The 25072-nt window shown below is 35.9% G+C and overlaps 1 protein-coding gene across 1 annotated transcript in view; it reads right to left on the bottom strand.

The window, feature by feature from the left end:
* TASP1 (taspase 1) overlaps positions 1 to 25072 on the bottom strand; it is a 95786-nt gene that overhangs the window by 9751 nt on the left and 60963 nt on the right. Inside the window, exons 11-13 of the mRNA XM_085311924.1 lie at positions 23298 to 23408; positions 8979 to 9089; positions 3981 to 4054 (exon numbers count right to left, since the gene is read on the bottom strand). Of these exons, the coding sequence (XP_085168050.1) occupies positions 3981 to 4054; positions 8979 to 9089; positions 23298 to 23408 (296 nt within the window). The remainder of the gene's footprint in view (positions 1 to 3980; positions 4055 to 8978; positions 9090 to 23297; positions 23409 to 25072) is intronic.

Here is a 25072-nt window from a genome sequence, read left to right as displayed (position 1 = left end):
CAACACCACAGTCATYAGGCCAGAGATGTTTTCCCAGTGGCAACAACAAAATTACTTAAGCTCTCAAGGCATGACCTAGCCACAACAGGAGGCTCTGCTGTGTCCAGAGAAAATGAAGACACCATATGAACCATGATGGACATTCAGAAGATCTTAACATAGCTAGGAAACCTGGGCTCCTTCAGCTCAGGCAGATAGTTTAGGAAAATTGGAACTGATTATTGAAAGTTGTCAAAATATTCTTAAACAGGCCTGACCTCTGGTAACAGAGTGACCTTCTTACTTGATGATCTTAGCTAAGATCAGCTGCTCAATCTGTTATGGATTCATAAACAACATCTGGAAGGCTATTCTGTATCTCAGAAAAGGAAGAAAATTTGGGCAGGAGATCTAAAAGGGCTAAGAACTTGTCGAAGATCTTGAATTTATATCACGTAATTCATGAGTCAACATCACAGTGAGACAAAGGAACAAACAAACTTCCTCAGTTCATTAAGACATTTAACTTTCCAGTCCTTCAATCWAGAAAACTTAACCTTTGCTGACACAGTAGTTACCAGTACAAAAGGAGCAGGATAAGTGCAGRGGAAGTCCAAAGAGCAGTATTTTCTATTGATTTTCACAACTGTAGKCAGAAACTTGCACAGAAGACTAGAATATTTAACAACTACCCCAATGGTTAGAAATGCTTGTATGTCAGACTATGTGACAACTGCACCATATACAGAAGGTAACGCAAGAGCATCCTTCAGGGGATCTTGGGAGGTTCATTCACCTCCCTRTGGAACAGGCCTGATGTGGAAGCAACGTAGACCAGACACCTTTGTGGAAAGCGTACCTTGACCCAAACAATTACTAGTCACAATGCAAAACTGTCCTCCGCCTCTTGCTGGCTCAGCCATTTTCTGCATTTAGGCTGGCAAGTGCGCTCTCAGGCCGCCCCATTCGTAGGTGAAACGGCAGCCCGTAGAACTCAGTCTTCTCGCAGCGTCTCCTAAATCCGTATGAAATAAGCCCTCATTGCAAGGCTTGTGCCAGATCAGTACTTGGAGAGCTCACAGTACAAAAAGCTAGAAGCACCATAGGACAGGATGTACATACCACTTCAAGTCTCTGGTCCCACTTTCCTGTTTCCCTTTTCTTTTTTTTCTTTTTTTTTTTTCAATGAGTTGCTGACAGTTAATTAGTTGAGTATGTTTCCACCTCTCAAGCATGCAGTTTTTCTAGGCAAGCTGGTATCCAGCTTATATGAGTCTAAGTGCCTTGGAAGAAAGGCCTCCAATATCGCCACAATCTTAGTGTGGGATTCGGGACCACCACTGACTATGTCCTAGTTTGAAAATGAATTAACTTCCAAAACACAAAGAATYGCACTAAGATTACAAAGCAGGACCATTTTGCACGTAGTGTGCATCTCTTTTCATAATTATGGCTCAAATATTAGAACGGTCTAATTCACAATACTACACACTTCAAAAGCTTCTCACTCTAAAAATATTGCTGCAAATATATCCACTATTTTCTTCTTTATTAATACTAACCAGCTCAAAACCAGCCACTGTGACCATCCCCTGGTTTAAGAATAAAACTTGAGCCCTGAACTGGTGGAAGAAAAAAAACTGAAACTCTTTACSAATGCAGAAGGAACAGAAAAACAAGATGCTTCCCTATAAGTTGCCTGACCATAAGTTTGCTATATATGGCACCCATATACAAGTGATATTTTGTATTTTATGAATCCTTACACAATTATTCTTTCATGGTAAGTACTCAAATTTAACTGCACCAAAACTGTTATTCTGAGGATTGTTCTTCTTTTTTCATTTTTTTTTGCTTGAAATACATTGTGTTCTATTTCAAGCTCAGTTTTCCATCTATAACTGAGCACTAGTTGTAACAGAATAAAATTCCAGCTTTTATGACAGAAGACTTTTTGATCAATAGAAGTCAGCAGCATTTGTGGTTTTTCTCTGGAAAGCATTTGTGGCCACAGACTCAAAGGAGGAAGAAAGGGAGGGGGATTAACTCTTCAATGAAGGTCAAAAACATAATTTAAAAGTGAACCAAGCAGAGCAGCTGTTTCTGTCAGCACAATCAAAATTACCAGCTGAAGTATTTACCAGCAGTATGAAAACAATGTACACCAGATGTCAAATGTTGCAACTGTGAGTAGGAAAACATCTCTGGGCACGGCACTGTCATGCTAGTAGTCATTACCAGACAGATTTCATATTTACTAATTAGAGAGACACTATCAGGAGAAAAACAATAATATTTCCTCAGAAACAGCTTTTGAGCCTTACCATATAAGCCAGATGCAGGTGTACACATAATAATCATTTAACATTTCACATCCTAATAATTCTCCCTATTTCACTGTAAAGATAATATAATGAATTTTAAGTTGATTAATTAAGACCAGAACATCTGCAGCTGAGCTTGCTATAGTTTCACTGAGTTCAACCCGAGCTTTTAGTTTGGACCCTTTTCTAATAAAATCTAAAATAAATATTAAAAAAAATCCAAGTAATAACACACCTTATTCCACAAACAATTAACTAGAAAGAACTCTCTATATGTCAGGAAAGAGTACATCACTAATACCTCTACTAGCACTTCTTTCGCCAGCTGCTTTCTATCCTCCTTTTCCTTCTGAGGCATTCTTGTCTTTCCTTCTATCCATATTCACTCCTCAGATGAACTCAGCAGTTCCCAGTGCTTGGCCAGCATGTTATTCTGGTTTTGGTGTGTAAAATTATCTGATGTTGATTTCTTTCTTCTGTACATTCTTTCACTTATCTCATACACACCCTCTTTTATATTTGTGTCTCTAATGAAATCCAGCAAAAACAACAAAGCAAAACAAACCCAAATCCTTCTCTTTTCCAGTCCTCCACCCCTCCCACTGCTAATGACTGAAACTTCTTTCGCCGTTGAGACACAAGCAGCCATTTCTGTAGGCAGTCAGTAAATCAGGATCCTCACAAAAATTCTTTCTCTTTTCAGGGTTTAAAATTCACCCTTCTATAAACTCTGCCATCAAAACACTGGAAGTCTTCCTCTTATCTGCCAGGATCTCCTTGGTTGTCATCTCCTCCTGTAGTTCATGCAGAGTATTCCCGTAAATCCTTCCTTCCCATTATTTTAACGATATCAGTGAATCTTCCTCTTAATTAGTTCATTTTCCATTTTTTGTCACTTTCTGCAACAAGTTGTGACTATTCACTTTGTCCTGAATATACACAGCTGTACATTTATAAACATCTACAGAAGTTATTCTCTGCTTGCATTTCAGCTTCTCCCATGATCTTATTGCCCAAATACCTYCCCTGAATGCAACAGTTGCTGAATCACACCACCTTCAGTACTATACTCCTGAGAACAGGCGGTTCCTCTCTTCCTTTTGGTTACTCATCACTATTTCATGTTAAGGTTTTTTTCTGGTTTCCACTGCTAAACTCAATTTTAACATTAYATTATTTCTCTCATTCCCAATACAATTTTAATTAAACCCCAAGAAAATGAAAACATGGATGTCAATATCCGATCTGCTTATGATAGATGCTGTTTTAGGAACTAGCCCGAAGTTTTTATTTTATATCCACKCCTTTCTTCCTTGCTAATGCAACTGCTTTAGCCAAAAGAAGATATATCCACAGAGAAATACTGCATCACTCTAAATGGTCAACATAACTGAATCAAGCTGGACAAATTTATTCAAATACAGTAACTGTCAGGGAAGGCAATGGAAGTACATTAGTGTGTGGCATGTTTTCCTGATGTATTATGTATATTAGTGTAGGTTTATTAACTGCTACAATTGAAAAAATGGACAAGGCATTAGAAATGCTCTATCCATTTAATGGCTTATGCACTTTCTCCCTTCWCTTAAAAATAGGCATACAATATATATTACACTCTATAAATTACCCTTAGCTTCTGCACTAATTCTCATGTATTCCAACCTATCCAGGGCTTACCTTAGCTTTGCCATCCTGTGCAGACATATATCCTACACACATGCTCTCAGTTGTATGGCTCCACAGAAATTCCACTAGAAAGAAAAATGCAACAAGTCACAAATAAATGAATTTGTTTCCAGAATAAGATGCAGTTTAACAAGATTGGAATCTTGAGGAACAATTAAACTTAGCTTAAAATATAGTCCGGGAAAGAAAAGAAAAAAAAAACAAACACAACAAGATCTCACAAGACCTAAGAAGAATTACTCATTAGTATAATTTAATCTAAAAAAGAAACAGCTATCAATCAATAATTTTTTCCTGTTCTGTTTGCAGTCACATATTGTAAAATTATTACTCAGAAAGTGAAAGTTACTTCAGTAATATTGAGCCTTCAAGATGAGAAATCTATAAACTGCAATTATAGTTAAAATGTAGAGCAGACATTTAAAGCGGAGACCTGTTCCACCCGTAAAGGAGAAGCGGATACGATCAGCATTACTTGCTTTGAACCCAGACAAAAGCACACTACAACAGCGTAACCACCGACTGTGTATAAGCCTTCTGTCACATTGTAACACTACCTACAGCACAACCAGCCACAAGCAATTTGTCACACAGCTAAACAAAGTGTGTTATATGTGACCACAAATGGGAGATTGGCGGTATAGCTGCACAAATGAGGCACAGAAAAACATGCCTAAGTAATAAAATCTGTAAGGTAAGACCCAAAGACACAGAGTAGGCAGGAAAGAGATCCCATGAAACCAAAATAATCCCAGAACAAGCRGGAGAGTTGTCTGATGGATCTAGAAAAATCCTGCACAATAAGCAAGAGAAATGTCTGGAGAACACAGAGCAAGTCCTGATCCCAAAAGTACAATAAATTATGTCAGGAACAGATGCAATCTCCCCCTTTCTTTTGGGAAGCAGAGGAAGAGCATGGAATATGATTATTGCTAGCTGTTAAAAGTAATACAAGAAACTAAATTACATAATTATTTTTCTGAAGATATTTCATCAAATTTTTATATATATTTTATATATAAATAATATATATATAATATTTAACATATATATATTCCTGCAATACAGACAGTTAGTTATTCTATATATAGCCAGACTCCTTCAGTACTGCATAACTTATCTTCAGTCAAAACTACACAAACACTACATATGTAAAGTTGTACATTTACTCATTATATGCTATAAGGTAGTAAATTTCTGAGCTACATAAAAAATGTCTTTAAAAATATCTATGCTGTAAGAATCTTACTTCCATGGAAAGAAAACCAGAATCAACAAAAAACAGTCTTTACTTAGAAAAATCAAACAATGATATTCCATCAAATCAATGTATTGGGGTTTTATTTGTTGGGTTTGAGGAAACAATACTGAACCTTCTCAACAGGAAAGTGTTTCCTTACACCAATGTCAAGCATTAGATGAATACTAGATATTACTCTCACTTCCAAAGACAAGACATTGAAAGTTAAGCTGATCTTCTTTGCTCTTGTTTAATCCAACTTGCATTTTCATTTTCTTAACTCCTCTCTAGAGATAGGATTTATGCTGCAGGATACTCTCTCCTACATCAATAACATCACAGTTATTCCATTCCTGAATGTGAAAAYAGTAAATCAAACTTGCAGCATTCTCTGCTGAGCAACCCTGTTTCCCGACTCAGGAGTCGGCACCATTTATTAGACAGTGTTGGCTTCCAAATAGTTGAAAGAAACACTAAGATGATTGTCAAAGGCTTCTAGAGGCAGTCAACTTCCTCAGAAATATTATTTTTTAATTAAAAACATTAATAACAGCATGAAATCTTCTCACCTGTAGCTTTTTTTTTTTTTTTTTTTTTAAAGAAAAGCTATTGGATTGCTAACTCCAAAAAATGTAACACACAAAAGCTATTTCTACACCCTTTTCCCATTCAAGCCTTCCAAAACCCCCAAGTCATCTGTCACTATTACCCTAGAATCACCAATAGAAGTGTTAAGGATTCACATCTCAAATCTCTGGTTCTTTGTAGCCATATAAACAAAACACTACAAAGAGGATGTATTGCTCTAGTATAAAAAGAAAGGCACCTTTGGGCGAATTTTTTTAAAAAAATACCTTTCTTCTACAGCTTGGCTCAACCAAATATGCAGTAGCTATAGAAGGCTGGAAGGGAACCGGRGATCCACTCACAACACACCACAGGGGATTCAAATTCTGTAGTAAGACTTTAATGAGTTATTACGCTCAGTTACAAATCTAAGTAGTGCAGCATGAAAACTGCTCCTGACACTTYATCGTTTCAAGATAACTATTCTTATCCTATCCAGGGCTGACTATCACTTTAGGGAAGATCTTGGTAATCTCATTTTAGAATTCACATCACTCCCAACAGCTTGCACAGGAACTATTTGTGGAGCAAGACTTGAAACACTATGAATATTTAAATGTAGTTCTTCCTAGTATAAACACTTGCATTAAAAAARTAATGGGTAGTTTATACTAGTTTACATTTTATTTAGGCAGAGTACTTAAAACAAGCAAACAAACAAAACCCCCAAAACATGCCCCCGACTCCRCTTCCCACAAAAGACAATAGTGCATTTCTAGAGTTCTGTTTTAAGAATTTTATCTTTCAAGTAATTTGTAATTCATGTTTATGACAGAAAAAAATAATTAAAATAGCTTAATGAACAGTAATAAAAATAGTTTAATTATAAAAATGTTCAAAAGGTAGCTAAAAACTGATCTTGTAATATTTAAGAGCACTTATCTACATCTTTTCTTCTACTACTCACATCATTTCCTAAGGAATTTGACTTTCAGTACTCACAAACATTTTAGCACCAYTGAATGACAGATTTTTCTCACGATTTTTTGTATTTCATTTCATTGTACTTCAAATGATATTCACAAGACAGAAACAGGATCTAGCCTAACAGACACGAATACCTGAGGAGAATAAAGCTCAATCAACAAATAAAACTGATTCTGAAAATTTGATCATACAGATGCTACCAAAAAAAGAGGGGGGGGGGTGCAAACTGCCATAGCACCAAGAAGGAGGAATGGTATCAACACATATTTATTTTTCCCTAACCACAACAGAATTTTCTCTTCAACTGTGTTAGCCCCAGATGCTGTTAAGAGAATTTTATTAATAAAAAGTATTATCCTTCAGACAGCTAGTACAGTCACAGTCTAKGTCTTAAGTCCACTGTTTCACTTGTGGGAAACATTAGTGAATGCTGATTTTTTCAGGTCTTTATCAGCATGTTTCATGCTATATGAAAACATTACGGAACARATATTGATCAAAAGCATAAAGCCCACATAAATTGGATTGCCASGTATAGAARCATTAATTTTACTAACCATACTGAGCAAAATTATTGGCTAGAGTAGATCACATGACRGGAGGAATTAGACTCAAGTTGACAAACACAGAATTGTACACGAAATTTAAAGAAAATGTAAGTCAGTAAGGTGTAATATGGGAAAAAAAACCCAAAAGATAACATATACCTTATTGTGTGCAACTGCAATAATTTGACCCTAACCTCCTGATTAAGGAAGACAGGAATAAATACTGGAGTTTGTGTGGGTTAACCAATCACTAAGAATGTATCTACTGGCTCATCTTCAGCACTCACTACTGCAGGCTGCCTGTGAGCAGGCAAACTCGGATGACGCAGTGCTAGGATTTACTGGGACAAAAGCATTAATGAATTAAGAAAAGACGAGATAACTTTCTAAACAATAGCTCCTAAATTTAAAAGAAATTATCCAATTCAAAAATTACCAGGTGAGATTCTACAACCTGCCTTAATACACGGTCAGATTAGGCAATCAAATTTGTCACGTCAGATCTGAAAAAGATATAAAACCTACAACACCTTAAACTGAAAATTCATACGTCAAATCTGCAACGCTGTTGGCAGCTATTCATGAAACACTAGAGGAAACAATAACAGAACAGAGGTTTATGCAAAAGGACAACATTTCTAACTGGCAGCACAKAGAATTACATATATAATTCACAGTTCCATGTGACCCAATAGATAAGCAGAGAGCACTGACCAGACACGTGTGCCCACATTTGAGAAACCCCTCGGTAAAAGCCGTGGTACAAGTGGAATGCCAAAATAATTCACATGTCCCCAGTTCTCATTCCCTGCCTTGAAAGGGGAGGACTGTATTTCCACCCACCTCTGCTAGCAGCCTACAGAGCTCAGTTTCCTCGCTGTTCRTTAACTAAGAAAAAACACGTGCCAGTTTACTACAACATGCTTGTTCTGCTGTAAATCAGTGAGGCTGATGACTACCTATTTTTCCTAGGACACAGACAGTGCTGAAAGGCTGTAAATCTCATACCCTTTTAAACCAGATAGCTATAGAGTCGAAAATCGGGTTTTTTGGTAGTCTCAATATAAAGAAGTACTCTGGTTGTGTACATACGCGAATAAAATTTGCGGCTTATCTGAACAGATTTTCCTGGGTATAACAAAAAACTTCTAACCATAAAACAACTTTCCTTCCAAATTTCAAGCCTATCTACCAAATATTCACATTTTGTCCCTCAGCAATGAGGAATAAAAAAATTTAGACAGCATTTTTGACACATAGGCCACTGAAAAGCAGTAAACAGTCATACGAATTTTTCTCAGCCAAAAATGTGATCCTTTGTATGAAGAACAAAACCCCTCCCATATCCCCCTACCAAACAACCATTACTTCTACATCGTGTTTTCAGAAAGACTCCACACATCCCTCAAAATCACATTTCTGCTCAGAAACAGCAACTTAGAAGGAATGGTCTTTCCACAGTTTTAACAAACAAGGCTAAAACTACTATTTCACTTTCTAAAGTTTTATTATTTCAAATGTTTTAAATTTATTTTTATTCTCTCTGTGGCTTTTAAACAATGGTAAAMACATACATCTATTTTTTATTTCATCTTCTGCTTTGAGCTAGCATTTAGCCTAAAACAAAAATACATTMAAAATCCTTACCTAGTAAAGTTGGCTTTTCTTGTGAGGAGTCAGGCTCTGCTGCACATCTGCAAGACCGAAGAACGATCACACCTCCGAGCACACCATCTTCATTGGCTAGAAAAGGCGAACCTGGGCAAAATTATTGAGGAGAATCATTTGAAGAAAGGAATAGTTTGGGGGGAATTCTTTTTCTTATTTGACTTTCCTATCCTTCTCTTTGTCAGTAAGGGTTGAAAAGACTGTCAGATCACCTAGTGGTTTTACAGAAATGTCAGCTTTATTTCCCTATTGTTTCTAGTAAGTAATTTTCTAAAGAGATCTCATGGTTCATGAAAATTTAGACTTTCCTTATATGACTGGCAAAGATAACACTGAAAATTGCCAAGACAGCTTTAAAATGGAAACTTGAATATTCATTATTTTACTCAAAATAGAAAGGAAAACACCAGACTAAAGCAGGAAAAGTATTTAAACATAAAAATATTTAAACATAGCAAGTGACATGTTGTGATCATCTTCACATCTTTTCTGGAGAAGTAACACAAAATTCTGAATTGGAAAATTTTAGAATCACATGATGTGAACCTTCTGTGCTTTATTTCTGTGGAAAACAGATATCCGAATATCTCAAACTCGAAACTCGGAACTGTCTGGATGTTAGCATGACTCATAAATTCCCAGCACATTAATACCAGATCAAATATCACTCACACTGCAGGAAATGGCAAAACCCGGCCAGCTGGAGCCATTGCACTCCGATTTGAAACTGCTCTAGGAGACCTAGTGAACCTCAGCAGGCTACACACCAGTGAAACCCMTCTTCTGAAACAGACAGTAGATACACTGTATCAAAATTATCCTTTAGGCAAACCAGTCTAATGCAAATTAGAATTTTTTGTGAAATTTTGCTTTAGCATAGACCGTTCAAGTGAAAATAAAATACTTTTTTTCATGCTGTGTTSACAGCAGTCTGTGACATTTAATAACAATATTTGGAAATTAAATTTGTGAGTGCATAACCATTTGTTATTGGATCAAGAAAGATATAACCATGAAAAGAGGACTGTCAAGTTAAAAAGAACAAGGGGCTCTTAATATTTAGTTTCTTCTCTATTATAATTAATATAAAGATGGTCACATATGAAACAAATTAAGCAAAATTGGGTCACTTTAATAGTTTGCTCATTTTTCCCAAAGAGCACTTTGTATAGAGAATGAACAAACTGCTATGATAGCCTTCCTTGCTGTTTTCTGAATATTGACGGAAAAACCAAAGATATCCTACTTCTAAGTAGCTTTCTATTGTTAATTTAAGAATACAATCTGTCAGAAGCTGGAAAAGTTTTAAAGCTGTTGAATCAAGCTGAAGCATTCTTTTTCTTGTTTGTAATCTGAAATCAGATTCCTATAGTTTTAAATATAAGAAGAATAGTATGATTTAAATATGACTTAAAATGTCTTGAGCCACAAAGTTAAGTCTGTTCTTACACTTAAGTCCAAGTAGATTCTAGCTGCACATTTGTAACAAAACTGAAATACAATTACAAGCATTTCATATATTTCTTTTTTATTCTTTTAAATAAATTAATACACTACACCTAACACAGACACTGTGAAAGGCATTTCTAGCTACAAGAAGTTTAAAGCATATCTACAGCCCAGTCCACCAAGATTCCTTTGATTAGCCCACAGCTATTCCCATGACTCAAACTACTCCTTTAATACAAATTGTCACAACTAACAATAAAACTAACTTGAAGTCTTACTGTAAGAAAAACTACAAGTATTACCATGTTCTCTCTGAAGGTAACAGCAGTCATGTTCACAAGCAAAGCAAGGTGGTCATTACAACAGAAGTCCATATTGTASTCCAAACAAATCTAGCATGCTTAACAAACAATATTATTTGACCTAATATAAAYAGAGATATCATCATTTAAGTGCTATTTGCTTTGCCCAAGAACTCTTACTAGGTGCTGATCACACCTGTTGAGTTACCACTCATCTACGGCAACCAAAGCCCTGTGAACCTAGAATACAGCTAATCACAGCACACGAGATAATAAAATAGAAAAATATATGTTACAGGTGTCAGGCTTGGGAAGTTGGTAAGTTTTACCATTCAAATCTAAGTCTCTTACTTCAGCCTTTCCAAGACGTTAAATGTACCTTTTGTGCTTTTACTGCCTTAACCAAACACCAGCTAAGCGTGCGTTCAGATTTCCACAAGCAATTTGGGGGGGGGGGGAGCGCTTAGTAGCAGACATCCTTTAATCTCCATTTCAGAAACTTAGGTCCTTCAAAGACAACGTCTTAACCGAAACTTGATCTGTCAACTTTACCTTATATTGAATTGCATAAATTATCCAGGCTATGAGCTATGCTGTGGTAAAAAATCACTGCAGAGAGACAAAAAAAAGTTACRATTTTTTTCTAGGCAGTATTTCTCCTCCTCTTTCTAGGGCTTGTCAATGATCATTTTATTGTGCTCACAAAAATACTAATAATCTCTTTAATTAGAATGGTTAAACACATTCTAATTCATAACACAGCAAATGAACCAGATAGCACATTTTAGGCCATACTCAAACACTAAGACTGTAGTAATGTGCAGAGAAAACAAAGAGTAACTACTGGATTACAGACTTCATGCCATTAATTTCTGGTTCCAGAAATGCTTACGTGGCCTTATTTTTTTTTTTTTTTTAAGAGGTTTTCTTCCTTCCACACTCAGGAAAGAGGGCATGAAAGGAAAGTCTGTAAATAAACCAATCCCAAATCTCTTAATTTCTCTAATATTTTGGTCCGCTATGTCTCACCAACAACTGACCAAATTTTCAGTAACCTGAAAAGCATATGCTATTCTATCTCTATTTAAGCTTCAAGAAAAGACATAGCTGTATACTTCTTGTGTGAAGAGCGGCAAAACATTTACTGTTACATTTTTATTAGATTCTTTTAATTTTTAGAGGAATTTCTTTGCAATAAATTAACTTGAATTCTTAGGCAGAGTTTTAACACATTCTTCTATGCAATATTCCTATCCTACACATAGTAGAGGAGGGGGAAAAAAAGAAAAAAGGAAGAAACACTACATACTTCTTTCTAGAATAGCCTGCCATAATCTATAAYTGTTTCCATTAGGCTGGCATTCTGCTATACTACTCTGATATGATAACTTTGACCTTGTGTTTTTCCTGGCCAGTCTATGTCCAGAAACATTATTAATCTATTTTTCAGGTTTAAAAGAGAAAAATAAAACAAAACATGAATTCTTTTCAGTCAAATTCAGAATGAGAAAAGCAATCAGTCAGATTATGTACTGTACGAGCTTTTTTTAAAAAAAAAAGTTTTAAAAATAATTTTTAAAGCATGAAAGAGAAATTCTTAAGCTTTTAATTTCATCCCAAGAGATGTACTACCTAAGAGACRTACACTCATGCTAAAAGGTGTACTACATGCAGAACTAAGACCATGAAAATCCAAATTCTGCAAGTATTTATAGAATTTTGTACTTCAAACACACTCTTGGTCATATTGCCTTAAATGTATACGCAAGTGTGTGCTGAATCAAGTTAATGACTACATTATGTGGAAGCTTCACTTGCAAAACCCAAAGGCTTCGAATTCTGTGCTACAGACTAAATACCTAGAAGACTAATTCAGCCTCTCCTGAAACTAACGGTCACTCTAATGTAATTTCAACTAAGAAATTCAAAATCAGGATTAATTTAGCAGTGTGAATAATAAAAGCATGGAAAAGTATACTTTTATCTTTAGTAATCATAAAACACACCAGATAAGCAAAGCAGACTAGCATCCTTGAGAATAACGCAAGTTTGGCTAAACTTATTTTTGTTTTTTTTTTWAAAAATCTTCTTGTAATAATGCACAGAGCCCCAAACTAGACCAGGCCCTACTGTACCAACTTTGTAAGGATCACACATAACCATAGTACTTGGCTCATACAGAAACAAACAACATGCCTTAGGGTAACTAGTAGTGGGGAATTAACATCTAAATGGTGGCAGTAAAAAACGGTTGCTTACAATAGTAATACTACAGTCACTATAGTAAATTCAGAGAGGCTGTTTCTCTCCCCTTAAAAATCAAAATTAAATAAACCAAACTCTAAACCAAATTAAATACATGCTAAATGGCACATTCTTTAAAACAAGTGAAAGCTTTTCATTCACCCAATCAAAGCAATTAAAAAAAAATAAAAGAAGGATTCAAAATTTTAAATGTTTTTTTTAAAACAAAGATTTTTTTGACTATGCAGACTTATTACCGGGAATTACAGTTATGCTAAAGAATATATTTTAACACAGAATGCAGTGTAAACAAATAGTTCTGCATTAAGCAGAACACTACACAGMTGAATAGCATGCATCCATTATTAAAACTGTCAAAACAAAGGCACACACAAAAAAAAATACTATGCTTCATTTCTAAACTAAATCCATGCAACACACACAGGATCTAATTTGAGTATTCTCAAAACCTCATGAATTCAAAGTTTAGGAACATATTTCATTAAATTTGTTCTAAAAATCCTTTTGTTATAGCCATGTCATCGAGAAGAAAGAGTAGCACAGACTTCTATACAAGATAACACTGTTAAGTACTGGTATTTTTTCATATACATTATATTTAATTACATTCARACCGAAAGCAAAAGGTGTACCTGAAATTTTGCTATGTATACTAACATCATAATGGTTTCTCATTAGAAGGAGAAAATAATTTGGCTTCTCTTCTCCTGCATCATTTTTGCTTGCTGTCTTCCTAAAAGTGATCTTGCTATATAATTAAGAATTCAGCAAAAATTAAAATATATCTTCTAGTTGTACTTTTTTTACTGTAATAAAATATAATTGCCAGACAAAACTTTGAGCTAACAGCTTGCTAATGATAAAACTACAAAAATCTGGGCTATTAATAATGCCGGTTTAAGTCTCAGGAAATTCATTGTTCCTCCCTATTTACATAATATGGAAGAATTTGGCATCAAAAAAGCCAAACCTGACAAACTATGGCATTAGCTAATAATATTAGCACTGACTGTTGGTCTGCATCGGAGAGAAGGAAGAGGAAAAAAAACCTCCAAGCTTTCAGTCTTAGTCCTCACCCCTCCCTAGTAACAAAGATTGCGTTTTACAAAACAAATTTGTTTTAGAAACACATTTCCCTCTGTTACTGTTATCTGACATGTGGAAAGTATTATCAAGTTTGTGTTTACGTATTTTGTTCCTTATTAATCTATAATAATCGTCTCTTAAAAACAAGCAGACGTATCCTCATGGCAACGCCACATCCACCGATCCGATCGAATTCTGCGCGAGCCGCCGTACCTGAGCCCCACGGCTCAGCTTCAGCCTCAGAGCAGGGACACAGCACACGGATTTCACAAACGTTAAGGCAAGTACTTGCCTCAACGTTTAGCCTTGTTCCGGAGGAGCTACACCTACACGTAAAGAACAATTTTTGCTCTACATCTCTTCCAAGTTAAACTGCTCCCACGATTCAGAGTCCTCTAGAGCGTGGGAGCACAATGAATTGTTCATTTCCCATTCCCATACTTTTTTTTTCTCATTTGTTTGAAAGGACGGATCCAGCCTTGCACAGATTTGACACTAAACTGCAAAAGAAGTCTTTTATTTACACTTAACCAGCTGTTCATCAGATGTTTCACATTCATACACTTCCATAGCAGAAAAATCATTACCGGCTTCGCTGTCTATATTCATTTTCAAAGTCTTCAGGACTTTGGTCTAAACATTTCCTGTGGAGTGGTGTAAGCAATTACGTGTTTTACCAACTCCTAGTTTTAACAAAGTGCAACTAAACAGTTTTGATTTTTATTGTGCTGTATTGAGTGAAATTCAGATCTTTTCTGTTCGGTAATCTGCAGTTCACCTACGCCACTGGACTTTGTCAGCTTTTGTACAGAATGTGTTGAAGTGAAGCCATTTGCTACTCCCTGCTTCTGTTATAAATCAGGTCCAGTTATAAACTTCAAATTAACATTTTAAATAAATATTAGAAGAATATATAAGCAATAAATGCAAGATTGTTGGTTAAATGTTTTAAGCAGAAGTATCTGAAATCAGACATTTCATTGTTTGATTATATTTTATTGTATGTCTATACTATAGACATTTATATTTTATGATAAATAAATTATTTGAAACATCTGTTTAGAGTAAGGTTGACTTTTAAAGAAGTTGCAAAAAGAACACCTGTACTTTCAAACTTTATAGATAAGATTTTAAGAAATTAAACAACTGAGGACAGTGAGTCCCAATGTCCTTGTAAGGAGAAGCACAGGCAGGACTGAGACAAATCCTGGTATATTATCAACATGTTGTGTCATTTTTTCAGTTGCTTTTTAACTTACAAATAATGAAGAGGCACGTTCAACTCTGTCTACCACCAGATACAAATTTCTGAAAACTTAAAAGGGTGGTCTCATCAAATTCTTACTTAATATAGACAAAATACATTCTATGAAACTTTGGGATCACTTCATTCTTTTGTCAACTATGTCTTTTGCAGGAAAAAAAAAAAAAAGAGAAGCATGCTTCCATAGCATGGTTCCCTCACCCTCAAACCACCAAGGACATTACAAAGCTTAGAGTTATACAGCACCTCAGCAGAGAAAGCAACACACCTCGTAACAGCAGTTGCTGGCAGTCTTAAAGCTCCTTAAGTATGAGGCCACCAACAAGCAWAACCCATAATTGGGAATTTCATGTTCTATGATTCCTGATTGTCCAAACTCCTCCCAAGATACGTATTTGGCATGATATTTCTACAAGAAAATGTTTCAGTTTCATCACTCTATTATAAACTAGCCTTTTGCAACAATCTGCAGAGAAAGAAATCTCAGCAGAGGAAGTTGCAGAAATTTTGCTTTTTTTTTTTTTCAAACATCATAAAAAATAACAGGAAATTTTCATTTGAGCTATCRGTTAAGTTACACTTGAAATGTTCAAAAAACATGCTTAAATCTTTATTTTTCAAATTGCTAACAGCTACTCTATTTCATGCTGTTAACACAAAAATAATTACAAAGAAAGAATTCCCACACAGATGTGTTTTTTAGAACAACAAATATATTTGCTAGAATTATGTTCACTAGCTTTTGATAGAAACCAGAATAATACTTTGCTTATGGTGTTATGTATTATGATAAATGAATAATAAATAATAAATGAATAATAATAAAGYACATTTCACACCTACTGTACAGAACAGATATCCTTACGACTACAGGGGTGGATAAAAATATTTTTTATATATTTGATTAGCAACTGTAAAAAATGCGACTGTTAATACTATGGATATACCTTTAACCAGCATTCGTAAGAAAGAAAAATGGATTTCAAATGTGATTGCCTATACGGTAAAGTTATTTTTCTTTTTTCCTGAATGTGCAAGACACATATGTATGTACATTTATGCCCATGCACTGGTATGTATGTGTGTAACACATAGTMCTATAGGGACAGACAAATGGCTGTGAAGTTACTACTGTGTAGCTTCCCAYTCACGCAGGAGGTATGTTAGTAAAAGAAAGGACAAAGAAATGAAAGTTGCATTTTCAGCAATGTAATACAACTGATAATCTTACACCACTCTTTCCTCCTAGTAAAGTTTTTTCTGGCACAGGATAACATCATCTTTTGGCTACATAAATTCCKAAGAAATTAGAGCTAACTAGGTTCTTCATTTCAGAGTTTAACGTCATTTTAGGCCAATCTTCCTCAAATTACATGATTTCTTGAAAATTAAGATCCTTCATGTGCCCAGTATCATACCCAAGGGACACAGAAAACGGGTTTCAAGTGATTTCTTTCTACATTGATTTCTAAGGGAAATTAAATTCCTGCACTGTGTGTCCACTAGGCAGCCTCCTCATCCCAAATAACCTTTTTAACCTATTGGCGGAGGGAGGCTTCAAAAAAACCTAGACTTTTGCATATTCAGTGAGGATTAGTAACTGGGTAGAGAAGAAAAATCCAAGTTATTATTTCCACTAAAGGAAAGTAGGTAGCACACAGTTGTTACATGTAGTATCACAAGAAGAGAGACGATCAATCAGCATACATTTCCTGGTAAACCATGTAGGGCATAAATAGCATTGCAGCACCATTGTATCACAGCACTTGTTCAGTATGACAGGACACACTGGGGAAAGCCTGATGCTTCTCAAGACATCTGTCTTCACAACGTTGGTAGGCAAGTCGTTGCATGCTTCAGCATTTCTATTTGCAATGATCATCCCCAAATCGATGGGCCRTAATGGGATGCACCCACAGGTACCGAGGGAGCTGGTGGATGTTGCTGCCAGGGCACTCTCCATCATCTTTGAAAGGTCCTGGAGAACCGGAGAGGTGCCTGAGGACTGGAAGARAGCCARTGTCACTCCAGTCTTCAAAAAGGGCAAGSAGGAGGACCCAGGCAACTATTGGCCAGTCAGCCTCACCTCCATCCCTGGAAAGGGGATGGAACAGCTCCTTCTGGATGTCATCTCCAGGCATATGGAAGAAAATAARSTGATCAGGAGTAGCCAGCAGGGATTCACCAAGGGGAAAGCCTGCTTAACCAATCTGAGAGCCTTCTATGATGGCATGACTGGCTGGGTAGATGAGGGGAGAGCAGTGGACATTGTGGACCTTGACTTCAGCAAGGCTTTTGACACTGTCTCCCATAACATCCTCMCAGAGAAGGTCAGGAAGTGTGGGTTAGACGAGTGGACAGTGAGGTGGATTGAGAACTGGCTGAAAGGAAGAGCTCAGAGGGTCGCCATCAGCAGCAGAGTCTAGTTGGAGGTCTGGAGCTAGTGGGGTCCCCCAAGGCTCAGTACTGGGTCCCATCCTGTTCAACTTATTCCTCAATGACCTGGATGAAGGTACAGAGTGGTGCCTCCTCAGCAAGTTTGTTGATGATACTAAACTAGGAGTGGCTGATACCCTAGAAGGCTGAGCTGCCATTCAGCCAGCAATGTGCCCTTGTRGCCARGRAGGCCAATGGTCTCCTGAGGTGCATTAGGAAGAGTGTTGCCAGCAGGTCAACAGAGGTGATCCTGCCCCTCTACTCAGCTCTGGTGAGGTCACATCAAGTACTGTGTCTAATTCTGGGCTCCCCASTACAAGAGAGACATGGAGCTACTGCAGAGAGTCCAGYRWAGGGCTACAAAGATGATCAGAGGGCTGGAGCACCTGCCCTATGAGGAACGGCTGCGAGAGCTGGGCCTGTTCAGCCTGGGGAAGAGRAGACTGAGGGGGGTCTTATCAATGCCKAAAAATACCTTAAGGGCGGGGTCAAGAGGAYGGGGCTGGACTCTTTTCAGTGATGCCAAGTAACAGGACACAGGCAAAGGGAATGAACTGAACCACAGGCAGTTCCGCCTGAATATGAGGAGGAATTTCTCTACTGTGAGAGGGACAGAGCTCTGGAAGAGGTTGCCCAGAGAGGTTATGGAGTCTCCTTCTCCGGAGATATTCAAAACCTGCCTGGATGTGATCCTGTCTAACACACTCTAGGTGACCCTGTTGGAGCAGGGAGGTTGRACYAGATGATCTCCAGAGGTCCCTTCCAACCTCAACCATTCTGTGAWTCTGAATCCATGAACAACATTGGAACAAACAACTGATCTTAGCAGACTCTACTTTCAAAATCAGGTGAGTGCCTCCAAGGAGTTATAAATATTTTTAGAACTACTCTCTCAACTACTGTCACATCTCTCAAATGAAATGACAATAACATAACAAAAGGCTAAGCAATAAATAAATAAATAAAGGTGCTGAATATCTGCCTTCTCTGAGAGATTATCCATTGCATTCTTTTTCCTACATCCTGGAAAGAATCTAAATCTTGCAAGAACTTAAGACTTTGTCTTCAGCTAGAACCCACCTTTAAATTTAGTTTTGTTTTCTACTAATTTCCCCAAAACTAACAGAAAATGGTTTTCTAGTATTAGAAAATTATCTTATTGTTATAAGCAGTAATATACCTTGTTCATATGTAAATTGAAGTACAATTAAAAAAACAAGAATATAGAAAGATTTAAAAATATTTTTCTTCTGAAGGATAGAATATCAGATTCCATCCATGTTTTTCAGATCCTTATTTTAATGCTTTACAAGAAATTTTAAACTACAATTCATAACASAGCCATTGTTAATAGCCTAGATTTCCTGCCAGTGAGATGACACAGACATTTACTCTAAGTCTACATTCCACAAACTTGGCTACATTTTAAAGGAACGATGAGTAATAAAATCCTCTGTTCTTGTGTATGAAAGGTGTGTTTACCGAGTATCATTCTTGCACTGTGTACCAAGCTTCAGCATTCTTCTTCTGAAGATAACAATCCCAATTTGCAAAAGTCTAAACTTAATTTCTTTCACCTCCAATTCAATCATCAACCGTGCATTATCCATAATAAATTGACTCTCAGAAAGGATGAGAGAAGCACATCTGCCATTAGTTTTCTCACCACCTGCTGTTTAAACAGCTCTCACTCTTTAAGCCAGGCATTCCTTAGCAGGAAAGATTTTGAGGGCTCTGTGGATATACGAAGAGTTCTGTAAACAGGAAGCACCAATCTGATAGCAAAAGCCATCAAAATCAGATGTTTATCCCTCCAATACAAGTCAGTTACACTTTGACTTCTGACCAGCCACTTAAGCTCTCCTTTGTTAAAACTTTATTATTATTATTATTATTATTATTATTATTGGCTTGGTCTATTGTAACTCTAGCAAAAATTTAACTTGACTAAATTTAAGAAAGAGTATCAAGGATATAATCCATACCATTAGCAAGCCAGGCCCTTGCTATCCAGTTGTTTCACAACGCATCATACCATATATCCTAAGATACCAACTAACATATCAACTTTTACAAAAATTCACAGAAAAAAACCTACTTAGTATAAGCCTAACAGTGTAATGCATTTTTCARCTCTTTGCTTACATTAGCAAGAACTAAGTTTGCATTCTGTCTTCAGAATTTCCAAGATCTCCCAAAGTTACACTAATGGCTATAAATTTTTTAGTAGCAAGTCACATGTAAGCAGCAACATTTATCTTGATTTTGAGGTTTCCTCAACCAGTCTTCAATTAAGGGCAACTAAGGACAAACTAGAGTTTAGCTTTTCTAATCAAGACACAGAATTTAAGCAGTTCATCTACACAAAATGGGTGGGTGCATCTTTCCTCTTCCTTCGCCATTGCTCCAAAATACCCCTGGGAAAGGGTAATACGTATCTTAACTGTTAGATATGAAAAACCTGCAGTAGTAAATTTTTAAAAATATGAGTAAGATATATCACTAACTAAAACATGAAATTATAAAAGGGAATTATAAAACAATTTTCTTCATATTTTCTTAACATTAAGACAACCATTTTGATATTACCTCTCTCATCTCTTTCCATTTTCATCTTTGCAAGTTTTAAAAGATTCTTAGTAATTTCCAGTTTTCTCACTTAGCCTCCACTACCCCACAACTGATAGTTCCAGGTATATTCCAGGTATAACACAAAAAGCGTAGCAACATTCAGTATGTTATTCGCAAGCATTTTAAGTAAAATATATATATATATATATATATGTATGTATGTATATACACACACACATATATATACATACACACATATAAATATATATATATGCCACATTTAAAACATCTGCTACACCAACTTGTAGCAAAACGTATTCAATCTAAAAAAAAAAGTTAAAGCAGCTTAAATAGTTCTTAACCTATTAACTACTTAACTTAAATAGTTAAATATGAAGTATAATTAAAGAATTATTTTAGCAGTAGCTTTCTCCTTTTTTTGTCTGTGTTAATGTGAAATCCGATAAGAATATGTAAAATTTGTATTTTCTTTAGTATTCCTACAGCGATAGACTGTACTATAGATTTAGAGAGGATAAACTAAAAGAACTGATCTTCYCGAATTTAGGTCGCATTCACACAACTTCAAAGTAGTACTACAAATCAGTGACGCTCTCACATGCATAAATCCTTCCTAAAGGCTCCTCTTGGGTATATAGTCCCTGATGTCATGCCACTATGCACTGCAGTAAGTGATTAAGTATGCAAAGTTACAACGGTGCAACGGTGCTACGTAGATTATAATCTCTTTGGGGAAGATGCTGCAATTATTTTTTTCTGCATTTTTACAGCACCTATAAATGGCTAAAGTATAGTAGTAGATTATCAGGTGCAGCCTTCTAACACAAAGGTGGCTTCTCCTCAAATGTTCAAATACAATGCTGTCAGAAACAGATGGATTCAACAATATAAATTGAAATAAATACATTGCAAAGTATTGGTTGACAAGACAGTGGTTCCTACACCAAGGCCCAAAAAAGCGAGCATATGTCCCTCTCAATTCTAATTAAAACACCATAAAAATATAGTTTGACAAAACAGCATGCAAGAAATGTTTCTGTTGTCCACACGAAATTTTGAAGGTCAAAGGTGTCTGTGAATATTAAAGCTTCAGGTAAACAACCAAAATATTTCCTGCTTCATCTGACTTTTGGGCATGCTGCAAAGTCCACCTTTTCTCTTATTTAAATAAGAAGAAAAGTATCTGAAGGGGTAAGCCTTGCCTTAGCAATGTTTATTAATGATTTTATTTTCATAGTTAACATATGCCCTCACAGTTAAGAGTACGCGCATAACATCGTGAATGAAAGCACTATTCTAACTAATTTGAGATGAAACAAGTATGTACCTCTTGAAATAACAGTTTTACAAATCAGCAAACAAATAATGTGAAAATGGTACTAATTTTTTAACTGAAATCATTTTAACCCATTTTATTCCACTAGGATTGTTCTAAACATTTAGTTAGCATTTCAGAACACTTTGGTGATGATTTGATGCAATTCTACTACATTTCTCCTACCAAAAAAGTCATTAGATAGCATAAAAAATTAGTTTCAACAACTCCATAACAACTGCTGATAATCTGTTAATATATGAAGTTTCTAAAGACAATACATAAAACCCAAGAGACTACATGAACCATTATTTAGCTTTCAGTACTTGTTCATTTCACATTCTCCCAATGTCTCATCTACAATTTTTCTTAACTTTAAGTTCACCAAAACTGCAAAACCTGTTCCACTGCAAAGAGAGAAAAAGACCACAAAGTATTCTGTAACGAAACACAAGTTTCATTAGTATATTTTCACCTATTTAAACAAGAAGCCCAAACCATGCTCTTCTTTATCCTAATTTCAGTTTGTCTGCATGTAAGAAAGCTGATTACTGCATGCTTTCCTTCAGGGCTAGTTTCTTCTAGTGAGTTAGCTAGAGGTCTGGTCCCAGACAGATTGGCTAATTTATCAGCTTTTCCAGGACCCTCTACAACTTTGAATTCCTAGACAGAACACACATCTCTACTGAATCTTATTGTCAAGTAATACTAGGCTGAGATTTAGACAGGCAATTYATTATAATAAAGAATTTTTTTAGAACAACACTTTCAGAGGCTATACCACAAAGCAGCAATGAACACAAAGACACAGTCACAGCAAAATGCATATTCACGCTACACTCAACCAAGTGAAAGCTTTAAACTGTGCTTCAAAAATGTTAGACGTTTTTGTCCAATAAATCAATGCAAATCAACATATATGCCAGAAATCTCATTGGAATCTATGCTTCCAAATTTTATATTAATACAGGTATTATAAAACTTCATATACACATTTTGATTATAAATTAAAGGAAGAAAACAAAAAACTACATTTACAAAAAAATAAATAAGCATAATGGGCATATAAGCACTTATGCGTAATCCTTTCAAATTAAGAAAAAAATCCAGCATTTATCTTGTAATAATCTTCARTGAAGACTAATTTCATCACATAAATAGCAATTCAGAATTTGTCTGTCCAAAGCACTCTAGAACATGAAGTGGGTTTTGATGTCTATTATATTTAAAATGGTTACACGATGAATAATTTTTGTTAATGCTGCTAAACCACCAATTCTAAAACATGCAACTGCACAACACAGCCAGGGATTCAGCCAGGAAATTCTTCCTTCAAACCTTTGAGTACTACATGACTCACATATGAAGTGAGACAGTTCCACAGGTTTTCCTTTAGAGTTCTTACAATATTCTTCTGTAGTTTGATTTAACACTCCTTCAATGTAACACAATACTTAATCCAACCCCAACTTACAACATAAGACTTTAAGAGTAATCACAGATGTAAGTATCTTCATTTTATTTAATATAGTTACTTGCATTTTAAATAATGTTTTATACTGTYTAGGTAACTTGGATCGTATACTTACCAATAAATTTGTTTTGCATAGTCTCTAGGAGAGCTTGGTGGGCATCTTCTGTTTGCAAAGCACATGAACATTCTCTGGCAAGTATGGTTCGTACAAGGTGCTCTCCACAACCTACAGAAATATTAGGACTAATCAAAATATAGATATCACTATGAAGACAGTAACTATTTTGCAATGTCACAGGCAAAAAGAAAGCTGTACAACAGACATACGCAATATTTTTTAAGAAAGCAATATTAAGTCATCTGAAAGTTCAACTATGCCAGCAGTTTCTCTCAGAACTTTACTGGAAGTTCTGCTGCACAGTCATAAACAAAAAGGTAAAAAGAGAAGAAACAGAACAAAAGAGCAAGAAGAAACAATAAGACTGTCTCTGACTCTTTATCCAGACCCTGTAATTTTCTCTCAAATAATCCACTTACTAGTCATTCTCACAGGAACGATCCTTGGAAGCATTTCTTATTGTGAGTTATTAGCTCACAAAGCATATGACCAATGCATGCATTCACAGTTCACTATAGAAAATACTGTATCTTTTTAACAGCTTAATTTTATAAAAATCATATATTTAAATCAAGAATATCWAGAGATAATGCCCCAGTAACTCCTTTGCATGATGCCATCTACTATTTAATCCACCTGATTCAGCTTTTCATCAACRATAGAGTAATTGAATTTACCATACAACTATGCTTTTTTGACAGAGTGCCTACTTGCCTGCTCTTGGGATTCCTGAGAAAAATTCCTATAATTTTTAAATGTTTGTCTTTAAGAAATCAAAAAACTTAAGCAAAACAACTACTTATTGCCTCAGAGCTTTCCATAACTATCCCCTTACACCTGTCAATGAGCAAGACAAAAAGGATATCAGTTTTTTAGAGTTTTACTCTGCAGGAATGCCTTTACACCTGCCATTTTTCTCCTGCACTCTTTTCCATTCCCATAACATTCTTTGGGGACATACAGCTGCAGTAAGACAGTAAGGTATATGTTTATGTTTATCTGCTCAAAGTTCTCTTGGATAGGAAAATACATTGGTGATACCTTCTGGATGTWTATAAAAGTCATTATGCTAGTAGGTCTTCCATTTGTTGACATTTTTGCTCAATTGCATATAAGCAAGCCAGAGAGAGGAGGTCTACCTGAATACCAGTCTAGCTGAAATGTGTTATCTAGTTAGGAAAAACAAAAAAAGATCAATGATTTTAATTACCTACATTTAGGTGATTGCAGTTTGGTCAGACTTGTAATTTAATAATATACCAGGGCCTAAAACTGCCTTAAACTCCAGAATATATAGAGAAAAGTCATATACCTTCAACTCCCAATTATCTATATATTTCTCATTAACCAAAACAAAGATGCACTGTGCTAGCTCCATACAGAAATCAGTTATAATCCAGCTGAATTTAGCTCAATTGCAGAGTTGCATAAATACATCTTTGCAGTTTCCAGAGACAGTTTAYGACTGGAAACCCTCTAGCTGCTTTAATATGGCAAAGAGCTGGAGTTCGTAGGACATCAGACCTCAGCTGGCTTCAGACAAAGGCAGCTCAGTCACCATGGATAACTTTTACTTTACTGGAATTACTTGCAAGCCAGAACAGAGAGAACTGAGTGACTCTGGATGAAGCCAGTCTAGAGCTGGCACAAAGAAACAGCTAATAAATAAACCCAACTCAAACTGGCTCCAGTGTAGCCTKCTGCGTGTCTCTTCTCAGGGCTTCCCAATATTCTGAGTTTAGAGAACTTATTGGTTTGGACACAACATTGCA

This window comes from Rhea americana, unplaced genomic scaffold (genome assembly GCF_003343005.1).
Source record: "Rhea americana isolate MKP2758 unplaced genomic scaffold, rheAme1 scaffold_109, whole genome shotgun sequence".
Classification (NCBI taxonomy): domain Eukaryota; kingdom Metazoa; phylum Chordata; class Aves; order Rheiformes; family Rheidae; genus Rhea; species Rhea americana.
This window is presented reverse-complemented; position numbering and strand designations above follow the sequence as displayed.